Below are 26,489 nucleotides of genomic sequence, written 5' to 3'. Positions count from 1 at the left end.
CTTTCCAAATCGACGGTATCGTTATCGAACGCGACTTTACTCCATACCGACGCGGTTCGAAGGACGACGACTACGAGAAACTCGACGTAGTCCAGCCCGGGGTCCATGGAAAGAACTCCATTCAAAAAATGTCCAACGTGTGGTGCTAAGTTCCCACACAAGGACCTACATGAGGTGTGCAACCTCTGCTTGTCCCCTGAACACGAATCCAGGGACTGTGAGGCCTGTGCAGCGTTCTCTTCAAAGTCGACGATTAGAAACCGTCGAGCCCGAAGACACGAGGTATCGAGAATGCAGTCACAAGCAATCCCGGAGCTGTTCGAGGACCAGCACCCAGAAGAGGAGGAAGAAGAGGCCGACGAGGCGGGGTCTGAAGCGGACGAGTCTGACGTCGAGGAAATCGACGTCCAACAAACCGTGAGTGACGACGTCCCTTTACCAAAAAACAGACCCCCCACGGTATCGACCCCGCCTTCGAGCCCGGTCAGACAACCGAAAAAAGTTTCCAACGCCCCGCCTTCGAGCCCGGCAACGAAACAGAAACCGAAACACTCGGTCTCCCATCATAGTGGTTCCGGTTCCGATAAACGGACCACATCGACACCGAAGCACCAAGTCAAGGAAAGCTCGAAGTCGAAGCAGTCCATGTCGACACCGAAGCACGCTTCGGCGTCGAAAACACCCTCGACACAGGGGACATCTTCGATACCGAAGAAATCGGATCCGAATAAAATCTCGGCACCGAAAATACAAATGGACATTCAAAAGAAAAAACACCTTTCGGACCCGAAAACTGCGGTACCGACACAGGAACACGGGACTGATCCTAAACAAAAGACTCTGTTTATTGACCCAAAGACTGGCAAGGTAGTCACAGAACTACCTAAAAAGAGGAAGAATGAACATTCGGACGACAAGACTCATCCGAAGAAGAGAACAATGGGGACGAATACAACTCCTCCCTCTTCTCCCAAACCTAGACACACACCATCTTCTCATCTTCCTCACAATAGGCCAAATATTCCTCCCACACGACCATCTACACCTACAACAGATGTAGAGAGTGACACAGGGGAGGGGGAACAGCCTGGGGATGATGAAGACACAATCCCAGAGGAGGCAGACCCATGGGAAGAGTATAATGTAGGGTCAGATAATGATACCGACCCTGAATTGTATCCCTCAAAACCTTCACCTCCTGATGACAATACTGGGTTTGCACAACTCATTAATAGAGCAGCAACATATCATAAGGTAGATCTACATGCAGAACCTCAAATACAGGATTTCTTATTAGAAACACTACCTACTGCACAAAGAACATCAGGAACACTACCAATGCTTAAGGGCCTTCTCAGTCATACATCTGAGATATTCAAAGACCCAGTGAGGGCTAGGGTATTGAACTCAAGAATCGATAAAAAATATAGGGCAGCTCCAAAAGACCCAATATACATTAAAGGGCAAATTCCTCTAGACTCACTAGTGGTCACAAACGCTCGTAAGAGAGCAAACTCTTTATCTACAGGAGAAGCTCCACCTCCTGACAAAGAGTCTAAACTAATAGATGCCTCTGGCAAGAGAGTAGCATCTCAAGCGGCAAACAGTTGGCGCATAGCTAATACGCAAGCACTACTTGCAAGGTATGACAGAGCGCATTATGATGAGTTAGAAAAACTCATCACACATCTCCCTAAAGAACATCAGAAGAGGGCAGATCAACTCATACAAGAAGGGAAGTTAATTACTAACACTTCAATAAAGTGTGCCCTAGACGCGGCAGAAACTGCAGCAAGGTCTACAAACACAAGCATCATGTTAAGGAGACATGCATGGCTCAGAGTATCAGGGTTCAAACAAGAGGTACAAACATCGTTACTGAACCAACCTTTTGATGGGAAAACACTTTTCGGCACAGGGACAGATGAGGCCCTAGAAAAGATGAAGAAGGATACCGAAACGGCTAAATCAATGGGAGCATTGCAACAGCCGACACAAAGAGGTTCCTTTCGTAGATCCACCTATAGAGGAGGATCCAAAAATACAGGTACAAGCCAGCAGCAAACCTCTTTTACACCTACATCACCCAGAGGTAATTCCAGAGGTGGCTACAGGGGTAACAACAACAAGGGTAGAGGTCGCGGAAACAACAACAACCGCAACTCTCCAACCCCAAAACAGTGACTTCATACAGCTCCCCCCAGACCATATAACACCGGTCGGGGGACGCCTATCACAGTTCCTACCTGTCTGGGAAAACATCACATCAGACAGGTGGGTAAGACAAATTATCCAACATGGTTATTGCCTAGAACTCACAGCTACCCCACCAAACATCCCCCCCAAACAGCGTCCAATGAAACAAGATCACCTGGCACTGTTAAAACAAGAAGTACTATCACTGCTAGAAAAGCATGCCATAGAGAAGGTTCCACAGCACCAACAAGGAACAGGAGTATACTCCCTATACTTCCTAATTCCCAAAAAGGACGGGTCTCTAAGGCCAATACTGGACCTAAGACCTCTCAACGCATACATAAATTCGGAACATTTCCACATGGTCACGCTCCAACAAGTACTTCCTTTACTGAAGAAAGGGGACTTTCTTTCTACACTGGATCTAAAAGACGCTTACTTTCATATCCCTATTCACAAAGCCCACAGGAAATACCTCAGGTTTGTGGTAGAAGGACAACATTATCAGTTCAAAGTCCTTCCGTTTGGTGTCACAACGGCACCAAGGGTGTTCACAAAATGCCTGGCAGTGGTAGCAGCTCACCTAAGAAGACAACAAATTCATGTCTTCCCATACTTGGACGACTGGCTAATAAAGGCCAGGTCACAAGAGGAATGTCTTCAAAACACACAAAAGACAATTCAGCTACTACACCAGCTAGGGTTCACGGTGAACTACACAAAGTCACACCTACAACCAAACAAGGTTCAACAATATCTGGGGGCTACTATAAACACAGAAAAAGCCAAAGTGTACCCCAACCCAGTCAGGATCCAAACAATGCTTACAATCATTCAAAGATTTCAGCCACAACACTCACTAACAGCAAGAGTGTTCATGCAGCTATTAGGCATGATGTCATCCTGCATACTGCTAATACCATATGCCAAACTACAAATGCGTCCGCTACAAGAATGCTTAGCGACACAGTGGAATCAGGCTCAAGGGCAGATTACAGATCTGGTGTTGGTAGACGACCGCACACACCGCTCTCTGAAGTGGTGGAACATAACAAACATTACCAAGGGGCGGTCGTTCCTAGAACCAATTCCACAGGTGACAATAACAGCAGACGCATCGCTCACCGGATGGGGAGCACATATGGACAAATACACAGTACAAGGAAGGTGGAGTGTGCAGGAAAGAACACTGCACATCAATCATCTAGAACTACTAGCAGTGTTTCTAGCATTGAAAGCCTTCCAGATACATGTTACCAACAAAGCAGTCCTGATCAGAACAGACAACATGACAGCAATGTATTATATTCAAAAACAGGGGGGGACGCACTCTCTCCAACTATCCAGACTAGCACAGGAAATTTGGAGATGGGCCATTCCTCAAAACATCTATCTGTTAGCCGAACACCTACCAGGAGTCCAAAACCAGATAGCAGACATCTTAAGCAGACAGTCGGAACAAATACACGAATGGGAACTGCACCACCAAATACTGCAGCCATTCTTCCAAAGATGGGGACAACCAGAGATAGACCTCTTTGCCACTCATCAGAACGCAAAATGCCAAAGCTTCGCGTCCAGGTATCCACATCACCTGTCGCAGGGCAATGCGTTATGGATAAATTGGTCCAACAAATTTGCATACGCTTTTCCCCCTCTCCCACTAATTCCATTAGTGGTCAGGAAGCTGCAACAACATTCAATGACCATGATACTAGTAGCACCCACGTGGGCAAGACAGCCGTGGTTCACCACGCTCCTGCAACTCTCACAAGTGCCACATCAAAAGTTACGAATTCTACCCATGCATCTTACACAGAACCATGGAGAAATAATGCACCCAGATCCAACTCAATTGAACTTAGCGATCTGGCTCCTGAAATCCTAGAATTTGGGTACTTAGATCTACCCCCAAATTGCATAGAGATAATTAAACAAGCGAGACGTCCAACCACCAGAGCATGTTATGCAGCTAAGTGGAAGAGGTTTGCTATACACTGTACTAATAACAATATCAACCCTCTGGACGTATCAACAAAGGAGATTATTTGCTACTTATTACACTTACAGCAATGTAATCTAGCGTACACATCTATCAGAGTACATCTAGCAGCTATAGCAGCGTACCTACAAAGCAGGCAACACATATCACTGTTCAGAGTACCAGCGATAAAGGCATTCATGGAAGGCCTTAAAAGAGTCATTCCACCAAGATTACCACCTTCCCCAGTCTGGAACCTCAACGTAGTACTCACCAGACTAATGGGGCCACCCTTCGAACCTATGCATAGGTGCGAAATACAATTCCTTACATGGAAGGTGGCTTTCCTTATAGCCATTACCTCACTCAGGAGAGTAAGTGAATTACAGGCATTGACAATACAAGAACCATTCCTACAGTTACACCAGAATAAAGTGGTTCTTAGAACGAACCCAAAGTTCTTGCCTAAAGTAATTTCAGCATTCCACATCAATCAGCCAGTGGAATTACCAGTCTTCTTTCCAAAGCCACAGACGGTGGCAGAAAGGGCTCTACATACACTAGATGTCAAAAGAGCCATTTTGTACTACATAGAAAGAACACAAAACTTCAGGAAAACTAAACAACTATTTGTAGCATTTTCCCCAACACATAAGGGCAATCCTATCTCTAAAGCAGGCATCGCTAGATGGATTGTAAGATGTATACAAATATGTTACATTAAAGCAAAGAGAACATTAACTGTTCCTCCTAGAGCTCATTCTACACGAAAACTAGGAGCATCTATGGCATTCTTAGGGAACATTCCCCTAGATGACATATGTAGAGCAGCAACTTGGTCTACACCACATACATTCACAAAACACTACTGTGTTGATGTACAGGCTGCACAACAAGCCAGAGTGGGCCAAGCTGTATTAAAAACTTTATTTCAAACAGTTGCGACAGACACTGGTGACCACCGCTAGGGAGGTAACTGCTTTACAATCTATTCATAAATGTACCATCTGCAGCCCATATGCCTCGAACGGAATATGCTACTTACCAGTATGCATCTGTTCTTGGCATAGAGGGCTGCAGAGTGGTACATGCCCTCCCAGCCTCCCCGGAAACCTGTGTCTGTCCCAACATTATCTTATTTAGATACACTTACATGGGCATATCTTTATGTACTATACTACACTACTCCATCTAACCCTACTATGGCAAAACAATCTAAGGATGGAGCCGATGCCCATGCGCACTAACACCGAGAGGAGGAGTCATCTATGACGACAAAGACTTCTCCAGAAGAAAAACAAAGTGCAATCATCCGAGCCCAACACCAGATGGCGATCTATTCATAAATGTACCACTCTGCAGCCCTCTATGCCAAGAACAGATGCATACTGGTAAGTAGCATATTCCATTCATTAGCAGAGCAAGGCCTAACCTTGGAGAAATTAACATTTCCACAGCCTGCTACTTGAGTCAGAGAATACGTAGCTGACAACATGATTTAACATGGTGGCTGAACATAAAAAGGTGCAGTGAATGCTAACTTAACACGAGAACAAAGCACAAACAAAATAGCAAACCTTTTTCTTTTCATCACATACGGAGCAGCAGCTTCATATTTCACTTGATTGCGCTGCCCTGGGGGCAGAATATTCCATGTAAAATGGCGCACTTTCCCTGTTTGCACCCAGTGCACAAGGGCACAAACAGGGAAAGTGTGCCCTATTCATAATGGGGCCCCTGAACAATATACCTTCTGTATGACTCAGATTAATGAGTGGATGAAGCTTAACTGCTTTAAACAAAACTCCTGTAAAAAGGAGGTTTTACACCTGGGATAGGACATCTCTTTTTGGTCATCTAATTGGTGGCCTACAGTCATGGGTGGACAGCCATCGCCAGTAAGTAAAGTACAAAATCTAGGAAATATCTTTGGCAACAGGCTGACCTTTAAAGATCAGATTAATGCCTTAGTTGCGTCAATCTTCTTTGTCCTAAAGATGAAGAGGAAGGTCTGTCCCTTCATCCCACCCAACCTCCAAAAGATAGTTGGTACCACTTTGCCCTTGTCCAAACTTGACTGTGGAAATGCTATATTCTTAAATCTTCAAAAAAGATTTTTGCAGTAACAACAAATGCTACAAAAAGCTTCGGCATGCCTACTTGTGGACATTCCTACACCAATCTGTTTCACAGGGATTGGCCAAAGTACACTGGCTCCCAATTGACAAAAGGATCAAGTTCAAATCCCTCTGGATAGCTTTTAAAGCGATGCACAATGTTGGTCCAGACTAATTAAGACATCGTTTCACTTAGTACACACAATCTAGGTATCTAAGTTTGGCTACAGCCAAGCTCTTAGTGGTTCCTAGAACTAAAAGAGCCTACTGGGGCGGGAAAACCTTTGTTGCAGGAACTACAAAATTGTGATACTTGCCTCCCATCACACTAAAAGATAGTCCTATCTTATGGTTCTTCATGAAAATACCAAAAACCGGCGTTTTAATAACTGACACTGCACCTTTTTCTTTTATTCCTCGTACATCTCTCATTTCAGATGCAGATCCAAGACACCTTATGGTATTCGAGCACTATATAAAATTAAAATCAATTCACAATCAAATTGATATCAAATCTACGACACTGCTCGCCACTCCATTCCCCTCCACTCCACACCACTCCATTCCACTAACTCCACTCTACCCCACTATCTTTACTCCAACCCAATCTACCCCATTTCAATTAATTAAAAGCTACCCCACTCCGTTCTACCTCCCAATCTGCTCCACTCCAAAGTACCCCACTACACGCTAATCTACCCCCACTCTTCTCCACTACAATCTACCCGACTCCACTCCAAATCTTCCCTACTCCACTCTACCCCAATCTCTGCCACGCCACCCTACATTGCTTTAGTCCATACTGCACTCTACCTCACTCCAATTCACCCCACTCTATTCCACTCCAGTGTATTCCACTCTACCCTAGTCTACCATGCTCCACTCTACCCCACTTCACTCTAATCTATCCCTCTCCAATCTGCTAAACTCCAATCTAATCCAGTCCACCCCAATCTTTCCCACTCCAGTCTAGCACAAGGTACTCCACTATAATCTACTTCACTTCAATGTACTCCACTCTACCCCACTCCACTCCAACCTACCCTACTCCACACCAGTCTACCCCACTTCAAACTATAACACTCCAATCTAACTCAGTCCATCCCACTCCAATCTGCCCCACTCCACTGGACTACGCAAATCCACTCCACTTTTCCCCAATCTACACCATTCTTATCTACCCCAATATACCTCTTTCCACTCTACCTTGACTACCGCAATCCACCAAATTCTACTCAGATTTACCCCAATCCACCCAACTCTACCCTACTCTAATCTACCCCACCCCATTCCAATCTAATCCATCGCACTCCACTAAAATCTACCACACTCCAGTGCAATCTACCCACCCCACTACAATCTACCCCACGCTACACCACATTAATTTACCCCACTCCACTCTAAACCAATCTACCCCACTCTACGTTACTCCAATTTACTCTACTTTAAACCATTCTACCCCATTCCATGCTACCCCAAACTACCCCACCCTACTCCACCCTACTTTAAACCAACCTACACCACTCCACGCTACCTCAGTCTAGCCCTCTGCACAGTACTCCAATGTACTCATTCCACTCTACCCCAATCTACCCCATCTTGTCCACACCACTAAAGCTTAGCCATGCTAAATAGCAGCCACCCTGGTGTACAACATGGCTAAAACACATTGCCAATAGCTCAAGCATAGGCGAATCTATTCGCTTTGCCAATGCTTGTTTTTTTAACTGTCCATTTTGTCCCAGGGATTCCATACATTGAATGAGTTTCATATGTTATTCAATAGGAATGAACCTAATTCGTGTCCGGGGCAGAGGGTAAGTGCCATTCCTTTCATATCTGTTGCTGTCCAACTTCCAGTGGGCGCAAGGATGTGCAGTAAAGAGGCTCTAAGTCTAAGCCCATGGAAACAGACAGCCTCTCTGCTATCGTCCGGCTCCACTGCCCCTCCAAGGCTTGGACATCAGCTGGATTTAGGTGTGGCAGATGCCCTCGGCTCCTCTTAGGTGGAAAGGAGTCAATTATGCTGTATATTAAATAGGATGTCATTAAGTAAATATTTTGGCTCAGTTTTCTTTAAGAGGAAGTGTTGACTTCGGGTTTTACTGTCTCTCTGACAAAACAGGCCCCAGTTCTTGAAATGTGTTCATTTCATTGTATACAGCGTGTTGGACTTAGATGATTTGGGCACTTTGCCACTGATGATCAGTGTCAAAGTGCAAGTGCTCCCTGTGTAAAGTGTAATGGTAATTGGTTGTCCTTGATTGGTATGTTTGCCTTACGAGTAAAGTCCCTAGTAAAGTGCACTATGTGTGCCAGGGCTGGTAATGCAAATGCTACTAGTGGGCCTGCTGGGAACAAAAGGGGTTAGGTCCTTTATGTGGTGAGGGCTAGACCTAATAACATTAGTAAACAACACAAAATGCCCAAACCACAGTTACTCAATACAATTTTTTGATATAGGGTAAGAAACACTTTATTATCGCTTCCCTGGACACCATTATTTTGTGTCAATCATTTTATATTTTCTATAATTTGAAAAAATTGCTGACAGAAAAAAAGACATTGATTGCAAATATTTACAAATATTTACAAGGCTGGACTAATGTTAGCAAACATTAAAGGCAAAGACTATTTACACATTTAGAAATCATTAGAACACACAATAGAAAATATTCTCACATCAGATATTATTGAAAAAATAATAATACAAACATATCAATTACGAACAACAAAAAGCTAACAAACACTGAATGAGAGAAACTAGGGGTTGGGAAGATAAATGATTTAATATCTTGTATATTTTAGTGCTGGACCAGCCGGTCCTAGCTTTAGAGCAACAGTAATACTTTATATCTCCCAACCAATACTGCCGACGCGTTTCTAGACCAGACTGGAGTCACTGGTCTGTCATCAGGGCTGTATGTATCTTGTATCTGTGGGATACAAAAGCAATGTTTTGCTTAATCTAGTGTGTGGGCTCCTTTTTATCATACAGTAGCTGTAATGTCGGTGTGCGCTACATACCAAGGCTGCTCAGTGTTGAATTTCAGATCGGGTCTTTTGGGGGTCCGTTTAAATGAAATAACGTGGCCAAGCAGAGAAGCCTAAAAGAATTTAAGGGATGTTTTTAATTTTTATCATTACGAAATTGGTACAATATATTCACTAGCTAAAACAAGTTGGGGAAGTGGAAGCATACCTTTTACTTTCAGTAGTGCCGAGTGCTGGCATGGTCCATTAAAAGCGGCGTGACCATCAGTTTGGGTTCTGAGATATGGGAAAGATTAATATTCAGGCGCTTAGCGGTGTGCACGTTATGTTAAACACTCGCTTGGAGAATTTGAGAAGGGATTGCCTACCTTGATTTAATCTCTCATTTGCGCATAAATGGAATTGTTGATTTCAGCATTCTACAAAGAAAAACAAAGTGCACCCTTAGTAGAATATTTTAACTGATTCAGCGCTCAGCAAGCGCGTATTAGTGCAAGTGGGACAAATACCAGTGGCTGGAGCTGCTGCTCTGTACTGTGGGATTCGAATTTCTCTCAGTAAAGATGGCCGCCGCTATTTCCTGTTTGTTATATGCAAAAGCTGTACTGATGCATTGTGGGGCATGTAGTCCCATGAGTCACATTTGCTTGAAAATAGAGGCTAGACGTACTGTCTACAGCACCTTATCTTAGTCTAAAGGTAATGGGTACGTCCTTCCAATTGTTTGTTGTATCATGTATTTTAAAAACAAAAAATGAGTACGCTAGATTGTACTAGAATTTTGGGTGGCTTCTCTGGGTCAGTGACCTGTTCTCATGCAATAGAGGACCAAGACCAGCGGTCAAGCCAGGGATGTCTAACCGATGCAAATCAGGACAGATGTGGTCAAATATGCGCTATCTCAGACAGGTTATTTAAACCAGTCTGTGCACTATTGAATTTTAAAATTAGATACGCTTCTTTTTGTAACAGAACGCGTTCGACGTCATGGCATTTTGACCTGGAGTTTACAGTGTATAGGACAGACCATTTGAATTCTTGCTCATTGTGAGACTTCTCGCAGAAATGCGCCACCATTGGAGCAGACATGACCTTTTTCTTAATCCGCGATCGGTGCTGACTTATTCTGTGGTTGACTTGCTGGCTGGTTTTTCCAATATAAATTAGTTGGCACGGACATAGAATCAAGTACACAACGTTCTTTGTTCTACAATTAGAAAATTCTTTGTGCTTCCACTTGGTCCCATGGTGTACAAACTCGTCGCCTTCTATTGTGCTAGAGCAGGCGGTGCAGTTACCACACTTGTGGTGACCCTCGATAGGCTTGAGATTCCATTGCGCCAATAAGTCACTTTTGGGCTTGGGAATAACCACGTCAGCTCGGATGAGTTCCTGGCCAATGCTGCGTTTTTTTCTGTATGCAAAAATTGGTTTGGGGAACGGGCAGCTCAGCCCCTCCAACAAATGCCAATTCTTTAATACAGCCTGTCTCAATTTGTGGGTGTCCGGACAGAAGGTAGTGACGCACACAAGTTTCTCTAGAGGTGCTCGCTGTTTGGTTTGCAGTAGACATTCTCTAGGCGTATATTTTGCACGCTTAAGAGAGTGTTTGAGGAGCTTACGTGGATAACCACGCTCTTGCATATCACAGCAAAATGCTTGGGCATGCAGCTCATAGTCTTGTATTTCTGAGCAATTCCGTCTTATTCTTAATAATTGCCCAAAGGGTAAATTAGCTTTTAGACTGCGGGATGTGCGCTTCTGTGGTGTAAAATCGTGTTTCTGTCAGTGGCCTTCCTGAACAAAGACGAAACCAACCTCCCGTCCACACACCTCATTTCAATATCCAAAAAAGTCATACGACTAGGGCTATTTTCTATCGAGAATTTTATATCTCTGTGCCTAGTATTGAGCCATCCATGAAAGGCCAATAACTCGGTCTGACTCCCCTGCCACAGGAGCCAGACGTCGTCTATGTACCTGTACCACTGTAGTATTTGATGTTTAAAAGGGTTATTCATGTCCACGAACCTTTCTTCATACTGCGCCATGAAGAGCACCGCCATTTCTGGGGCATAAGGACATCCCATGGCGGTGCCCTTCACTTGCATGTAGAACTGGCCGTTGAAAGTGAAGTAATTTCTCTTCAGTGCTATTGCTGCCAATTCTAAAATGAAGGCAGTCGGAACTCGATGTGGTCTTTCTCTCATGTCCAGATATATCTGCATGACTTCTAAGGCTTCTTCCTGGGGGATTTGGGTATACAAGGACGTAACGTCCATTGTAACCATGATTTGCGATTGCGGATCAAAGATGGTACCTTCGACTTTGTTCAAAAAATCGGTTGTATCGCGCAAATAAGATTTAACCTGGCACACAAATGGCTTTAAAAAGAAATCCACGTATTGCGCTATTGGCTCTAAACAAGAGTCACAGCCCGACACGATGGGACGTCCGGGGGGCTCTGTCAAGCTCTTGTGTATCTTCGGAAGAAGATAGAGGACAGGAGTCCTGGGGTACTTCTTTAAGAGGTAATCATACTCCTTATTACCCAGGAAACCACTTTCTTTGCCGGATTCAAAGACTCTCGCAATTTGTCCCTGAATATCCTTTGTAGGGTCCTCTGTTAGTGCGCGATACCAGATGGTGTTGTTGACCTGCTTGCCACCCTCTGACAGGTACATCTGGCGGGGCCAGATGACTATCGCCCCGCCCTTGTCCGCCGGTTTAATAATTATGGAAGGGTCATTTTTGAGCGAACCTATTATGTCTCTCTGTTTTTTACTCATATTTTGTTTGGTAAAGATCTTGGCTTTCTCCATCTTAGTGATGGAAGACAATAATGTCTGTTCGAAGGCTTGAACCTGTTTTGGGATGTTAGTGTAAGGAACAAAAGTAGATTTGTTCCTCAAACCGGTTGTTTCTACACTAGAAGTTAATGGAGCATTGGCGAAAAATGCCTTCAATCTGATTTTGCGGCAAAATTCTATTGCTTCCATTTTCAATTTAGTGAAGTCGGTGTTCCTACTAGGTACGAATTTTAGACCAAGATTGAGTACTGTTTCCTCCTCCGTAGACAGAACTCTAGATGACAAATTAACTACAGTCGAGGAGTTACCTATGACTTGTAATTGCTACTCCGGGTTCGCATTTCCCATGGTACCTTGTACCTGGGTTTTGTTTGTTTGCCTTTGTCTAAAAAAGACACCCCCTTCTTTTGATTGCTGTTGTTAGACCCCGATGAATCTGAGGAAGATGTGCTTGAGAAAGTACTAAATCGGTTTCTAGATCTGCCCTGATATGTTGATAAGGCCTGACGCGAATCTGATTGTGAATAGTAATCCTCGCGTAGAAATGGATACACTTGTTCTATTTTAAACGCCTTGACGTCGCGCTCGTATCTGTTGTTTTTGTCAATTATAGTGTTGTCCTTAAAGATTTGAATATCTTTGTCTATTTTGTCCAGAAGGGACTTTGCATCGGTGACCACCTGGCTGGTCTCAATGGACTTGGTCAATTCCTCTATTTCTTGTGCTTCCTTGTTGCATAAACGTTGTGCCGTTTCAATGGTATGGACCATAAGGTCCCGGCTGCATTTGGTATTAATGTAGCTAAAACCTTTTTTATATTCAGCGTCTTCTGTAAAGATGACAGGCACGTTTTTCACCTGGAGGCCCCAAGGGATCGTTCCACCCTTGAGGTGCTTCAAGAGAAAGTAACCGTGTAGCTCTGTTCTTGCGTGTTTTTTGCGTAGTCGAATCAACTTGTCTGATTCGTTCTGCTCTTTTGCGCTAGTGCTCAAAGCTACCGAGGAAAAAGGAGATGAAGCTATCAAATTTTGAATATGTGTCTCAGTGAAAGACAGAGTATCTTTTTCTGCCATATTGTGGAGAGACTGAAAGTCCCTCCAGTCAAATGACTGTATTTTAATCAAAGGACTATATTCAGTCCAAAGACCCTCGCGGGTATGCACCCGCTCTATCAATTGGGAACAAAAGGGGTTAGGTCCTTTATGTGGTGAGGGCTAGACCTAATAACATTAGTAAACAACACAAAATGCCCAAACCACAGTTACTCAATACAATTTTTTGATATAGGGTAAGAAACACTTTATTATCGCTTCCCTGGACACCATTATTTTGTGTCAATCATTTTATATTTTCTATAATTTGAAAAAATTGCTGACAGAAAAAAAGACATTGATTGCAAATATTTACAAATATTTACAAGGCTGGACTAATGTTAGCAAACATTAAAGGCAAAGACTATTTACACATTTAGAAATCATTAGAACACACAATAGAAAATATTCTCACATCAGATATTATTGAAAAAATAATAATACAAACATATCAATTACGAACAACAAAAAGCTAACAAACACTGAATGAGAGAAACTAGGGGTTGGGAAGATAAATGATTTAATATCTTGTATATTTTAGTGCTGGACCAGCCGGTCCTAGCTTTAGTGCAACAGTAATACTTTATATCTCCCAACCAATACTGCCGACGCGTTTCTAGACCAGACTGGAGTCACTGGTCTGTCATCAGGGCTGTATGTATCTTGTATCTGTGGGATACAAAAGCAATGTTTTGCTTAATCTAGTGTGTGGGCTCCTTTTTATCATACAGTAGCTGTGATGTCGGTGTGCGCTACATACCAAGGCTGCTCAGTGTTGAATTTCAGATCGGGTCTTTTGGGGGTCCGTTTAAATGAAATAACGTGGCCAAGCAGAGAAGCCTAAAAGAATTTAAGGGATGTTTTTAATTTTTATCATTACGAACTTGGTACAATATATTCACTAGCTAAAACAAGTTGGGGAAGTGGAAGCATACCTTTTACTTTCAGTAGTGCCGAGTGCTGGCATGGTCCATTAAAAGCGGCGTGACCATCAGTTTGGGTTCTGAGATATGGGAAAGATTAATATTCAGGCGCTTAGCGGTGTGCACGTTATGTTAAACACTCGCTTGGAGAATTTGAGAAGGGATTGCCTACCTTGATTTAATCTCTCATTTGCGCATAAATGGAATTGTTGATTTCAGCATTCTACAAAGAAAAACAAAGTGCACCCTTAGTAGAATATTTTAACTGATTCAGCGCTCAGCAAGCGCGTATTAGTGCAAGTGGGACAAATACCTGTGGCTGGAGCTGCTACTCTGTACTGTGGGATTCGAATTTCTCTCAGTAAAGATGGCCGCCGCTATTTCCTGTTTGTTATATGCCACCCACACAAGTAGCCTTAAATAAAGAACTCGGGCCTGCCACTGCAGTTTGTTAAACTGCCATGTTGTCCTGACAAGTGCACCCACTTGCAAGGCCTTACGCTTCCATCTCTATGCATATCAGGCACCTCTATGGTAGGTCCAAGGTAGCCCCTGGGCAGGATGCAGCGCATGTGAAAGGTAGGACATGTACTAAGGTGTGTACCATGTCCTGACAGTGAAATACTCTCAATTTCGTTTTTCACTGTTGAAAGGCCATCTTGCCCATAGGACAGAATGGGGAGGCTGTGTAAGATGTTTTCCAGCCTATCTTCCCAAAGGCTTAGGATGGAGAGGTGAAGTTTAGTGAGCCTGAACTCACAATGTAATAACACATCTTTTTATGAAGTTGGTTTTTGCATTGTGTGTTTAGAAACCACTCTTTTCGAAGTGGCTGGGTTTTTGTGCTCTTACATTTCTGTTTCTCGTTGCCTGGTTGTGGATTGACTGTCTGGATTTGAAAGTGATAGGATCTGGGGAATGTCTTGGCCCAGGGGAGGAGGTGAGACAGCAGCAGGCTGACCTGCATCTGGAGTGTAGGGGAGGAGTTGCCACTAGAGGTGAAGAGGCCTGTGTTGCTGCCATAAAACAATGGTCCCATCTCCTGCTGAGTGATTGAGAATCCAGACCCCCACTAATCAAAGGAAGAAGGTGTCACTGGCAGGGAGGCACCCAGAACTGGTTTGAACAGGGGTCAGTGCCCTCCTGAACACAAAGACTTCAAAGACATTTTGGGTATAACTATGAGAGCTGAAGCCCCTGAACTTTAGAGAAATAGATTGATCAAGACTGAAAAGGATTAAACCTACTTCATGGTCAAGAGGAACCTCTGCCAAGGAAGAAAGAGTTGAAGAGATTGAAGGAAATTACTGACACTTGCTGTGTGTTCTGGTGCTGGCCTGCAGTTTTCTGTGTATTGTGTCCCCCTGCTTGAAAGGACTTTGCTGTGTGCTGTGTCCGGAAGTAACTTATCCCCAAGGGCCGGAGGTGAGCTGGCTCACTATTGCGGAAACTCAGGAACACAAAAGTTTCCAGGAGAATCTCAGCGACGCTGTGTGCGTGTGCTTTTTGCAGACTGAGACCCTCATAAGAATTGTTCTGTGATCGTGGGCACCTGGAGTCCAAGACAGTCTCAGCGACGCTGTGTGCGTGTGCTTTTTGCAGCCTAAGCCCTTCGTGAGGATTGTCATGTGATCGTGTGCACCGGAGTCCAAGTGAGTCTCAGCGACGATGTGTGCATGTGCTTTGTGTAGCCTGAGAACTTCGTGAGGATTGCCCTGTTATCGTGCACCCGGAGTTCCAGTGAGTCTTAGCGACGCCGTGTGCCTGTGCTTCGGGCAGCCTGAGACCGCCGTGAGGAGTGCCCTGTGATCGTGCACGACCGAAGCTCAAGTGAGTCTCAGTGACGCTGTGTGAGTGTGCTTTCTTGCAGCCTGTGATCTTCGTAGCACCAGCGGCCCGGACCGGCAGTCCCAGAGGAGCTGAGCCTCCGGCCCGAGCCCGCCGTTGCCAGAGCGGGGCCTCGAAACAACCCCGGAGAGGGAGGGCCCGAGTCCCACTGCCCGGAATTCACAAAGTTGCATCGGAGGCCCAAGTCGTGGGAAGAAGAGAGGAGAGCGAGGTCGCACCCCCCAGGTAACGTTTTGTCAACGCCTGGGGCAGGGGGCGGGCTTGGAGAGAGAAGCTCTCTGCCTCTCAAATTCCGGCAGTACGAGCCTCTACTTCGGCTCGTATCGCGGCCCGAACTTGCCAGGGAGTGGCAGTACCGGGGCCGTAGTGCGGAGCTGCACTTTTGGTTTACATCATACCCGTGTGGGGGCATCTGACGGAAGCTGACCGCGAGTCAGTACAGGAGGCGGAGAGACCGCCTAAGGCACCGTGATGGGTGCTGGAGTGTATTACGCTTTGCATTATTTCTGCATTACGATCTACCTGAAGTGTATTAAGCATTGCATTATTTCTTCATTACGAGCTGCCTGATTGTTGCATTACGCATTGCACAATTTTTGTATAGGGAACTACCTGGTTGTTGCATTACACATTGCGTTAGTTGGCACAACGAACTACCTGATTGTTGCGTTACGCATTGCACTATTTTGGCATTACGAACTGCTTGATTGTTGCATAACGAACTGAATTTTTTTACATTGCACAGTGCCTGATTCTTGCATTTCGAACTGCATAGCATTGTATTAGGACTGCAGTGGATCATTTAGAAATATTCATTAATATCACCAGAACCTACAAGGGCTGGATGGCCTAATAATCGCCCAGGAGGAATATTACAAATACGCATATGCTGGATTTATATCGTGTGGCCTCATCGTATATCTTTTTATATAAATTTATACTCGTTTTTATAAAACTCGTGTGGAGTCCATTTGTGGTGTCATCATTGAGTTACTGAGGGCGTGGTTGAAAATACTTTACACACTTGCCCTGAAGATAAGCCTGGCTGCTCGTGTCAAGCTAACAAGGGGGTGAGCGGGGGCTATCTGAGAAGGTGTCCTTCCTTTCCTTGATGTGGAAACAAGGGTCCCTATTAGGCCTAAGGTACCTACCTCCGCCAACAAGCGACCCCCAGGTATAACACAGCGCAACCTAGTTGAACAGATGTGCCTGTATGAGCATATACTTGTTTTATTCCTTTAATCGCACTCTTAAACCTTTTCAGAATAGCCAGAATGACACATAACATGAAGCCTGACCTAGAACCGGGGTTTTCTAGACGTGGCTCTGGGCCCAGGACTCAGCTAGAAGTTTTAAATATCTGCAGGAGGTACTAAACACCAAAATACGTTCAGTAAAAAGGATTTATCCCTTAGGGTAAGAACTATACCTTTAAGTATCACCAACACACGGAACCATTACTCATTCAGTTGCAACCACAAATCTTGATGAACTACAGTGAAACACTTACAAAAAAAGTTTATATAACAAATTATGTCGAAAATCCACTGTTTATTCTGAAAATTTAAAAACACATACTATTGCAAATTAAAATGAAATTACATGTACATAAAATCAATTTTCATTAAAAAACAACATTACAATTCATACAATTATGCAGGAGAAATCACAAATAAAGACAATCAAATCTGTCGTATACTCAGTTAATTTAGAAACATTTGGTACAACGTGAAGTTTGGAACTAATTCCTTATCCCCTCATAAGTGTTGACCACTCCAAATTTAACTTGAATTGAGGCGTCGACGCGTTTCGGCGGTATTAAATTATTCTAACCACCTTCTTCAGGACAATTTAATTGACTTCTCCTTTTAATCAGCGTAACCTAATGCAAAGATAAAGCATTCATTTATCCAGTGTAAGTGCACAGTTACTTAAACAATCTTATACAAAACGTCTATTATAAAACCACAACTATTATAATCAGAGTCATATGAATTTTTTCCGAGACATCCATTGGGACCCCTTATGTACATGGTCCTATTTTCATAACCTTTACAATGTACCAAATGTTTCTAAATTAACTGAGTAAAAGACAGATTTGATTGTCTTTATTTGTGATTTCTCCTGTATAATTGTATGAATTGTAATGTTGTTTTTTAATGAAAATTGATTTTATGTACATGTAATTTCATTTTAATTTGCAATAGTATGTGTTTTTAAATTTTCTGAATAAACAGTGGATTTTCGACATAATTTGTTATATAAACTTTTTTTGTAAGTGTTTCACTGTAGTTCATCAAGATTTGTGGTTGCAACTGAATGAGTAATGGTTCCGTGTGTTGGTGATACTTAAAGGTATAGTTCTTACCCTAAGGGATAAATCCTTTTTACTGAACGTATTTTGGTGCTCCATTCCCTTTGGGGTTGAGAGGGAGCAACTCTCATTGTGTTTTGAGGTACTGAACACCTCTAAATAAAAACAAGTGTCGCCCAAACGTAAAGGACAGAGTTTGTAGAATACAGAACAAACTACTTTCAACATCCTGCAGCTGAGAGAGCGTTAAGCCTCCCCTATGTTTTTATAGGAAGTATTTTCTTTATGCGAATATGTATGTGCTGTTTAATTTGTACAGTCAATCTTTCTGCAGTGAGATGTGTCACCTTATAATACTGAAGACGTTTAGGGATGCTAATAAACGAAGGCTTGCATCTGTAAAGCAGCCTTACCTCAATTCTTCTACTACTGCACGAGGGATTGTGATTGTCTCAGGCTGACAGTCATGATCCCGAAAGGCAAAGCAGCAGGTGCACCCATCTGGGACATACTTTGATGATTGCTCATTGCTCGATTTGTTTGCTCAGGTGTATGCTGTGCTTTCATAATCTGTTTCTGTTTGAAGCTGGTAATATAAGGCATTCCAATTTATGATGCCCACATTTTTTTTAAGTGTTTGTCTATGCAATATGAAATAAGCCTTACACAGCTGTGATTCTCAGCTGTCAATCTTGAAAATTAAAGGCTCTTGTTCGAAACATTCTGCCTTTTTCGAAATTCTGTTGTATGAAAACATAAAGGGCGCTCTTTTTTTGATTATAGAAAGGCGATAAGCAAGAGCTTACTGGAAGTTTGGAAGCTCTTGTCCCAAATGAATCCGCTCCGCAACCCTTGCCTTTCCCGCCAAATCTGGTCCGATCGGGCTCGCCAAAACTGGACCCTTCGGAGGTCTACATGAAGTCCAAGAATATCTTCGAGGACAAGCGTAAGTAGATGGAAAACCCTTCTTTCAAGATTGTCACTTGTGCTTCATACTGTTTTCTTCAATCATCTGTGCGGATGTCTTACCACCCTGTTCATCAAGCCCAAGTTGTAGAAGTTTGCAACATACTTCCTGGATGGTTACGATTGTGTTTGAAGTAGATTTCCAACGTTTACAAGATTTAAAAAAAAAAATAGATGGTGCCGGAAAGGCAAATGTAGATTTCTAGGAATACTCCTGCAGCAATTACTCACTGGGAATTCTCTTCTGGTAAAAACGTACACCTACTTAATTAAATAATGCTGAATTCTGCATTTGCACATGTAGTTTAGTATATCTTTTTTCATAGGTAAATACGTTCCCTATGCAGAAGCCCCTACCCTCGTGCCCCCTGAAATATAGTGGTGTTCTCCCCTCTTGTACTCCTTAGAAACACTCTAACACATGATTTTCACATAAGTGAGTTTGTTTTTGTTTCCAAGGTGATAAACTACGTGCAACTTGTGGTTGAATATCTATGAATTTACAAGTTCCTGTGTGTTCTCGACAGTTTGCAGGACCATCGTATTAACTCCTCTCGAGCGCCTGCATTTACAAATCCACCAGAGAGAAAGATGTTTCAAAATCTTAATGCAGTTTAAAATAATTTTTTCATAGGTTATTCACACTCGCAAATTGTTTTTTTCTGTAACCAACTGGGTCTTAGGTGAGCAAAACCTTTCTGAGTGCGGCCATTGGGCACCATTAAATCTTACTACACATCTTGGCTCGCCATATTGTGAAAATTACTGTCACGATGTGTTACCAAATTAAGGTTTTCAATTGCTTTTTTTCTTGATACACGGCTCTGGCGTCAGGAAAACAGTACTGTGTTTCAAGAGAAGACCTTGAGCAAAACTAAACTAATATCTTTACTTTGTTAGCCAATGCTTTTATTGAGATCAGGGTCTTTCTTTTCATGGGGAAAAGGCTCACAGCCTTGAAGAAACACAATGCTACTTTGAAATGTCTCGCACGCTTCTTTCGAATGCGCACAGCCATGGGGAGACGCTAACACAGCAGCGCTGCAGAGATGACTGTGTGAAGCATCCCCCCCCCACCCCCCGGCCGCGAGAGCTAGACAGCCACAGAGGAGCAGAGAATAACAAGAAGAGCAAGGCTGGGAGGGGGTAGAGAGGTGAAAGTAGGGTCAGTTAATGCTGTATATCCCACAGCTCCCAGGACACTCTCCGTTCTCAGCTCCACCTGCATTGCAAAGTCAATGTTAATTCGGAAGATCCCAGGCGCCCAGACTCGATGGCCATGTAAGATCCCGGTGCTCTCTGGCCATAGACTCTAGCACCAGGAGGGAGATCGGTAGAAACCTGCCCTCTATAATGTGACATCACACCGGCTAAATAAAAGGCCTTCCATTACATAACATCTCACAGCGTCAAAACCACGATGCTAAACTTTACCAGGGCTTGACCATAACCAGACTGAGAGGAGTAATTGATACATTATTCTCCGCTTCCTCTAAATTCTTCCAATGCTTGGTGATAACCAGACCGGTTGCCGTTTTGAAACACAACCTTCCAAGTGTCCCCATCCTCCCATTGCAAAGGTTCAAGTGCCTGCACTGCCAGGCCAGGGTTAGACAGGATACTTAGATAGGGCATCTCCTTACCCAGGGCACAAGTCGAGGGTACAGTTGGGTAGACGTTGTCTTGTGGAAAAGTAAATTTTGCCATGTTCTGTGTCCCTACGTGTCATCCATCATATGTTATGTGTGCATGATTAAATATGCATATGCATTCCCTATGTTCGATTAATGACGCAATTACAGTTGTGTCCACCTCTAGTATGCCAGTTTCCAGTTCTCGTGAATACTACGAATATCAGGCCTATGTAAAGCTACGTTGCCACGTTTCTCAGTGTGCACGTTATTCTATTGAAAAGTCCCCGTTTCTAGGCCTCAAAAGGGCCCGGACACCAGATTCAGCTCCTGTCTCCTGAAGCCTCGCTGAGGAGCGATACAGCCCCCACCTGTATCCTCGACCCTTCACTTACTTCCTGCCTCGCAGTGCCCGGCTCACCCTGGCTCTGCCTCTGAGTCTGCCAAGAATATGTTATGATTCCAGTTATCAGTTCAGTCCTCCTTCTCTGCATTCCTAAAGCTACTGAATCACATCGATAGTTTCCGTCATTGTCTAGCCTTCACGTCTCCACGTTAGAGAAATACTGCATTTAATGGTCATTTAATATTCTTCATCACGCACTACATGTAGAATAATGCATGGTCCAGTCTTAGAATCAAGTTAGCCTTTCCCCTCTTGACTTCTAGTTTATATCAACATGTTCTCTAAACATCGGATACTAGATACTGTTTAGGTACATGTCGCCCTGACTCTCCAGACTTCAGTCTCTGCTCCTAGCACAGAGTTCATAGCCCCCAGCTTCTCCTAGTAACACGTCATTGCTAGTTTGCGTGCACCATCAGGTTAGAGGTCCCGGCTCCTCAGGTAGCCCCCTCCATGGTTTCCGCCCCATTCATGACATATTCTGTTACGTTCGCATCACATGTCTATGTATACGCCCTGTTACACCTCTTTTCACCCTTATCTTTCGCGACTGCTACGCGTCACGCCTATTGCTCCACCCACTGCTACGCCTATTGCAATGTAATGCTATGTGTTTGCGTTATGTATATATGCTCATGCACTGTTATTAAAAAGTTATTCCCTTGTCCCGATCCTGACCCCGGCAGCGCTGCTGGGCCTTGCCATCCTATTCCTGTGCAGGTGGTCCTGTTCCTGTCCTTTATGCTGTAATAAACCTGCAAACTCCTACTACCTCGAATCTTGACTCTTATTTATTGAGCTATCTGTTATTCATTTATTCATTCAAAAATAGGGTATTATTTATTTATTTACCACATAATGGCGCCCGAATAGGGACTTGCCCTTTCCCCACGCGTCGGTGAAGCCACGCCGACCCCCTGACCCTCTGCAGTCGTGACGGAACTCTTCTGCGCACCGGCAGATATTTCTGCTTCAAGTATCCCTCAGGCCCACGGAGGAGACGGAGAAGGCGGTCCAGCATCCAGACGAGACGGTGGAGGAACGCGGCGAGTCCCGACCAGAGCCCAAGCCGAGAGTCCAAGGTCCGAGGTATCCGGAGGCCCACCCGTAACAGAAGTCCGAAGTTCGTCCGTCCGACGTCGAGGCAGTCCAGTCCAGTCTGAGGCCTTCCGTTCTTGCTGCCCGGTGAGTACCATTACTGGGGTAGTATCTAGACAGGGTCAATTTAATTGACTCTGGTCCGTGGGTTGGTGGTACACAGACCCACAAACGAAGTGTCCCCTTCGGTGGATGCGGGTCCTGACGTGTCTCTGTATGAGACCGGTAAGTTTCGTACTGTTTCAGCAGTGCATCTAGTTCCTGTTCTAGTCAGTTCTGTTCTCGAGAAAATTCATGTATTCTGTGTTCCGTATTCCAGGTAGTATTCTGTTCGAACTGTTATTTTTAAATGTTCTTCATGTATTTTAATGTCGTGGTATGAATGGGGAATAAGTATCGTGTTTATTGTGTATTGTATTGTGTCTAGATTACAGTCCAGTCATGCCCTTGTTTTCTAAGTTACGCCAGTTAAAAACTAGAAAGGGTCTGCTGGAAGCTGCAGTTCCTGTCCCGCCTAGGGACAGTCCAGGTCATTTTATGTATCAGAAGCATGGCATAAGCGCCATACTGTATCTAGATTTATGGGTAGAGTATACCAAACAGTTAGAAGAAAAGTATAGATGGCCCGTATCGGGTACATGGGATGCCGAGTGCATCATGCGAGTAGAAGAGGCATTATGGAAAAAGAAAGCCAGACAGTCACAGAAAGATGCCATCGAGTTATGGCGCAAAGAAGCTCATAAAAGTACTGAAAAAGAAATCAGAAAGTCAGAATTAAGTAGAGAATCCTTGGAACGAGCCCATGAAAAAGAACTAATCGAGATAGGTGAACAAGTCAAAGCCGAACAGTCAGACAGACAGAGGCATGCCCTTATTAGGGGTATGTATCCTCTCCTTGCCGAGGGCTTGCCAAAAGCGACCCCAGAGGCATCCAGTAATTTCCCGCCACCATTAGTTCCGACCAAGCTACGTCACAAACAGACCGCAGCTGATATTTTTATTTTGTCCTATTTGGACGACACAGTCCCAGAATATGCAAATCCTGTTCGCGCTCCGCCAGTCCCTGTAAATCAGGCACTTCCCGCTCCTTCAGACACCGGAGTACCTGTTACAGTACCCCCGGTCCAGCCCGCCATACAAGTCCAGCCTACATTTCCATTTCCCACTCTGCCAGGACGAAGAGCCTCAGTAGACGACTCTAGTTTAGGGGCCGCAGGGGGAGGTACTCCTCAAACCCCGCCGCCACACAAGCGTTTAACGACAGCCGAATTACATATGCAAGCATCACAGCGTACGCCCAGACATCAGACTGTAGCAGAAATAAGAAAATCCCTTGCCGAATGCGGCTATGATCCAGTCCCAGGCGAGGATAATATGGTTTTATATTCATTCCGCGTAAGAAAGGTGGCCGAGTATCTAGTCACCTTACCGAATATGAAAGAAGATCTAGACAGAATATATCGTTTCATCCGTACAGGGGATGATCCAGAAAGCATTGGCGAGGCCATGTCTCAAAGGAAAGCTGAGACCCAGCTCATGATATTAAAGTTTCTGATCAATTGTCTAATAAGAGAACAAGATTACCCGTCTAAAGATCCGGCTGAAATGAAAACCCTGACAAGGTGGAGTGATAATATAGCCGAGGGTAAGCACAAGACCGTCGGTGCTATGGAGAGTATGTACAAGAAAATCCGTAAAGAAATAATAAAGTTACACGAACAGCGTAAAGCAGCACAAGTAAGCGAGAAAGAAAGTAACTCTGATCCTGAAGAGTTAGACGACGAGAATCCCGACAGAATAGCGTATGTAGGAAAATCTAGATTTCCAGATCGCCATTTACGCCTAGAACACAAGTCTATTTTCCATCATCCAGCACCAGAACAAGGTTCTCTAGAACAAGTGTTTCAAGCTACCGATCACATTCTGAAATCACGAATCGGTTACAGTGAGTTAAGTACCATGCATGAACAAGAACTAGCCCGATCAGCAGTCCGATGGATTACTGATTCTACCACTTTTCCAGACGAAATAGTGGCACAAATGTTTCTGAAAATGCCCCCAGCCGAACAACGACTGGCGGGTATGTATATGATTCAGCACCTCATTACATTGTATGAGGGTCAGCACTCTGATCCAGGTCCGTTACACGATCTCCTGAACGAGTTACTCCAGTATAGATGGAAAGGTTTAGGTACCGACTTAATTAGTGTCATTCTAGAACAGCGTCACAAATATAGAACGTTTTTGAATCCGCATTTTGTCCATGTCTCACCCCCAGAAAGTAAACCATTTTACATAGAGAGACAGAATCCGTTACGAGAAGTCCACCCAGTTAGAGGAACGGGTGGCGAACTAGAACGAGTGTTTGTTTACACTCCGATTACAAAGATGGAACTCCTAGAGATGAAGAAATTAATTCCCTGTCATGACAAAGATCCAGCAGGGTTCCATAGAGAATTAAAAGACATGCTCCGTATGGGAGAATACACGTATCCAGATATAATTAAAATGTTAAAGGTTCTGCTGCCCGCAGGGGTGTATGAAAAGCTCAAGGAAAAAGAATGGGAGGTGGGAGAGAAAAAGATCGATTGGGCAGTTCTAGAAGCTGAAGACAAGGCACGAGTACCAGGTACCGGTCTTGGAGCGAAATGTAAAGAATTACCAGAATTATTAATACAATTTTTACCTAGATTATTGACAACTAGAAAAGAAGACTGGGATGCAATCTCAGCCTGTAAACAGAAACAAGACGAAGACATTAGTGATTTTTATTCTAGATTTGAGAAATGTTTTAGCATCAACAGTGGCCTCAAGACAAGTAGTGAGTCATACCCTCACCTTTTTGTTACTAAATTAGTCGAGAATTCAAGTCCACAAATTAAAAATCGAGTTTTGAAAGTCGAAAGTACCTGGCAAGCTAATACCCCGTCCCAGATGTTGCAGATGCTCCAATACCACCAGAATAGGATCAGGGAAGAACAAGAACACGAGAGAAAACGTATGAAAGACACGAAAATGAAAGTACTAGTTGCACAATCTGTTCCTCAAGACAGTCAGAAGAGGGGTCCGAATCAAGCCAGTCATCCTGCAGCTCCCGTTAAAGGGAACTGCAATTATTGTAAACAGCCAGGTCATTTTATAAACGAGTGTGCAGTTCTAAAACACAACATAGCTACTGGTAAGACTAAAGAAAGACCACGTCCGCCTAGACAAGAACAAGTTTCACAGATTCCTCAGTCACAGAATGCACCACAGACAGTTACAGCACCGCAGCCCATCGCTGCAACACAGCACGTTACACAGCAGATGTACCAGTATGCACAGTCTGAGTATCCAGAGTATCAGCAGTATTCATGAAACAGCCTAGAGAGGGAGGTAGGCTTGCCTCTCATCGAGATACCTGTAGATCAAGAAGGTCCCTATGTTCACAGTCAAGTATTAGGGAAAGACAGAAAGTTTTTGATTGATACAGGGGCAAGTAGGACCACAATTAGTCACGCCGAAGTTCCAGGGGCTCCGCTCTCAGGCTCAAGAAATGTTTCCCTTGGATTTTCAGGAAAACCCATTGTAAATGAAATATCAAAGCCAGTTACTCTAGAAGTAGGTCCATTGTCCCGCACTACTGATCTGTTACTTACTAAGTCATGTCCAGAAAACCTATTAGGCATTAAAACACTGAAAGAGTTAGGTGCAGTTATATGCTGTTCCCCAGAGGGAATACGATTGTTCCTACGTGACTTTAAGGGTCACTATGTATTACGAGATTTTGATCCCAGATTGTCTAATGTTCCGCAGCATCTATGGGCGCAAGGTCCAACTGATGTTGGTTATATGCAAATCACACCCTATCGTGTGACTCTCAAGCCAGGTGTAGTGTTACCACGAATCAGACAGTACAGATTGCCACCTGAGGCTGTAGCAGCCTTATCCAAAATTATTGACGAGCTCATGGCTCAAGGAGTGGTTGTAGAAACTGACTCCAATGTATGCAATTCTCCGATCATTCCAGTCATGAAACGTACTGATCCAAATGCACCCCCAGTATATCGATTAGTGATTGACCTACGAGAGCTTAATAAATGTATTATTCCTCAGTACCCAGTCGTTCCAGATA

General features: G+C 43.9%; 1 protein-coding gene across 3 annotated transcripts in view; it reads left to right on the top strand.

The window, feature by feature from the left end:
- MAGI3 (membrane associated guanylate kinase, WW and PDZ domain containing 3) overlaps positions 1 to 26,489 on the top strand; it is a 1,411,302-nt gene that overhangs the window by 1,095,812 nt on the left and 289,001 nt on the right. For all 3 annotated transcript variants that reach the window (XM_078644434.1, XM_078644433.1, XM_078644435.1), the window contains one exon: positions 19,058 to 19,220. In XM_078644434.1, coding sequence (XP_078500560.1) covers positions 19,058 to 19,220 — 163 coding nt within the window. The remainder of the gene's footprint in view (positions 1 to 19,057; positions 19,221 to 26,489) is intronic.

Source organism: Lissotriton helveticus, chromosome 5_1, assembly GCF_964261635.1.
Source record: "Lissotriton helveticus chromosome 5_1, aLisHel1.1, whole genome shotgun sequence".
NCBI lineage: Eukaryota > Metazoa > Chordata > Amphibia > Caudata > Salamandridae > Lissotriton > Lissotriton helveticus.
This window is presented reverse-complemented; position numbering and strand designations above follow the sequence as displayed.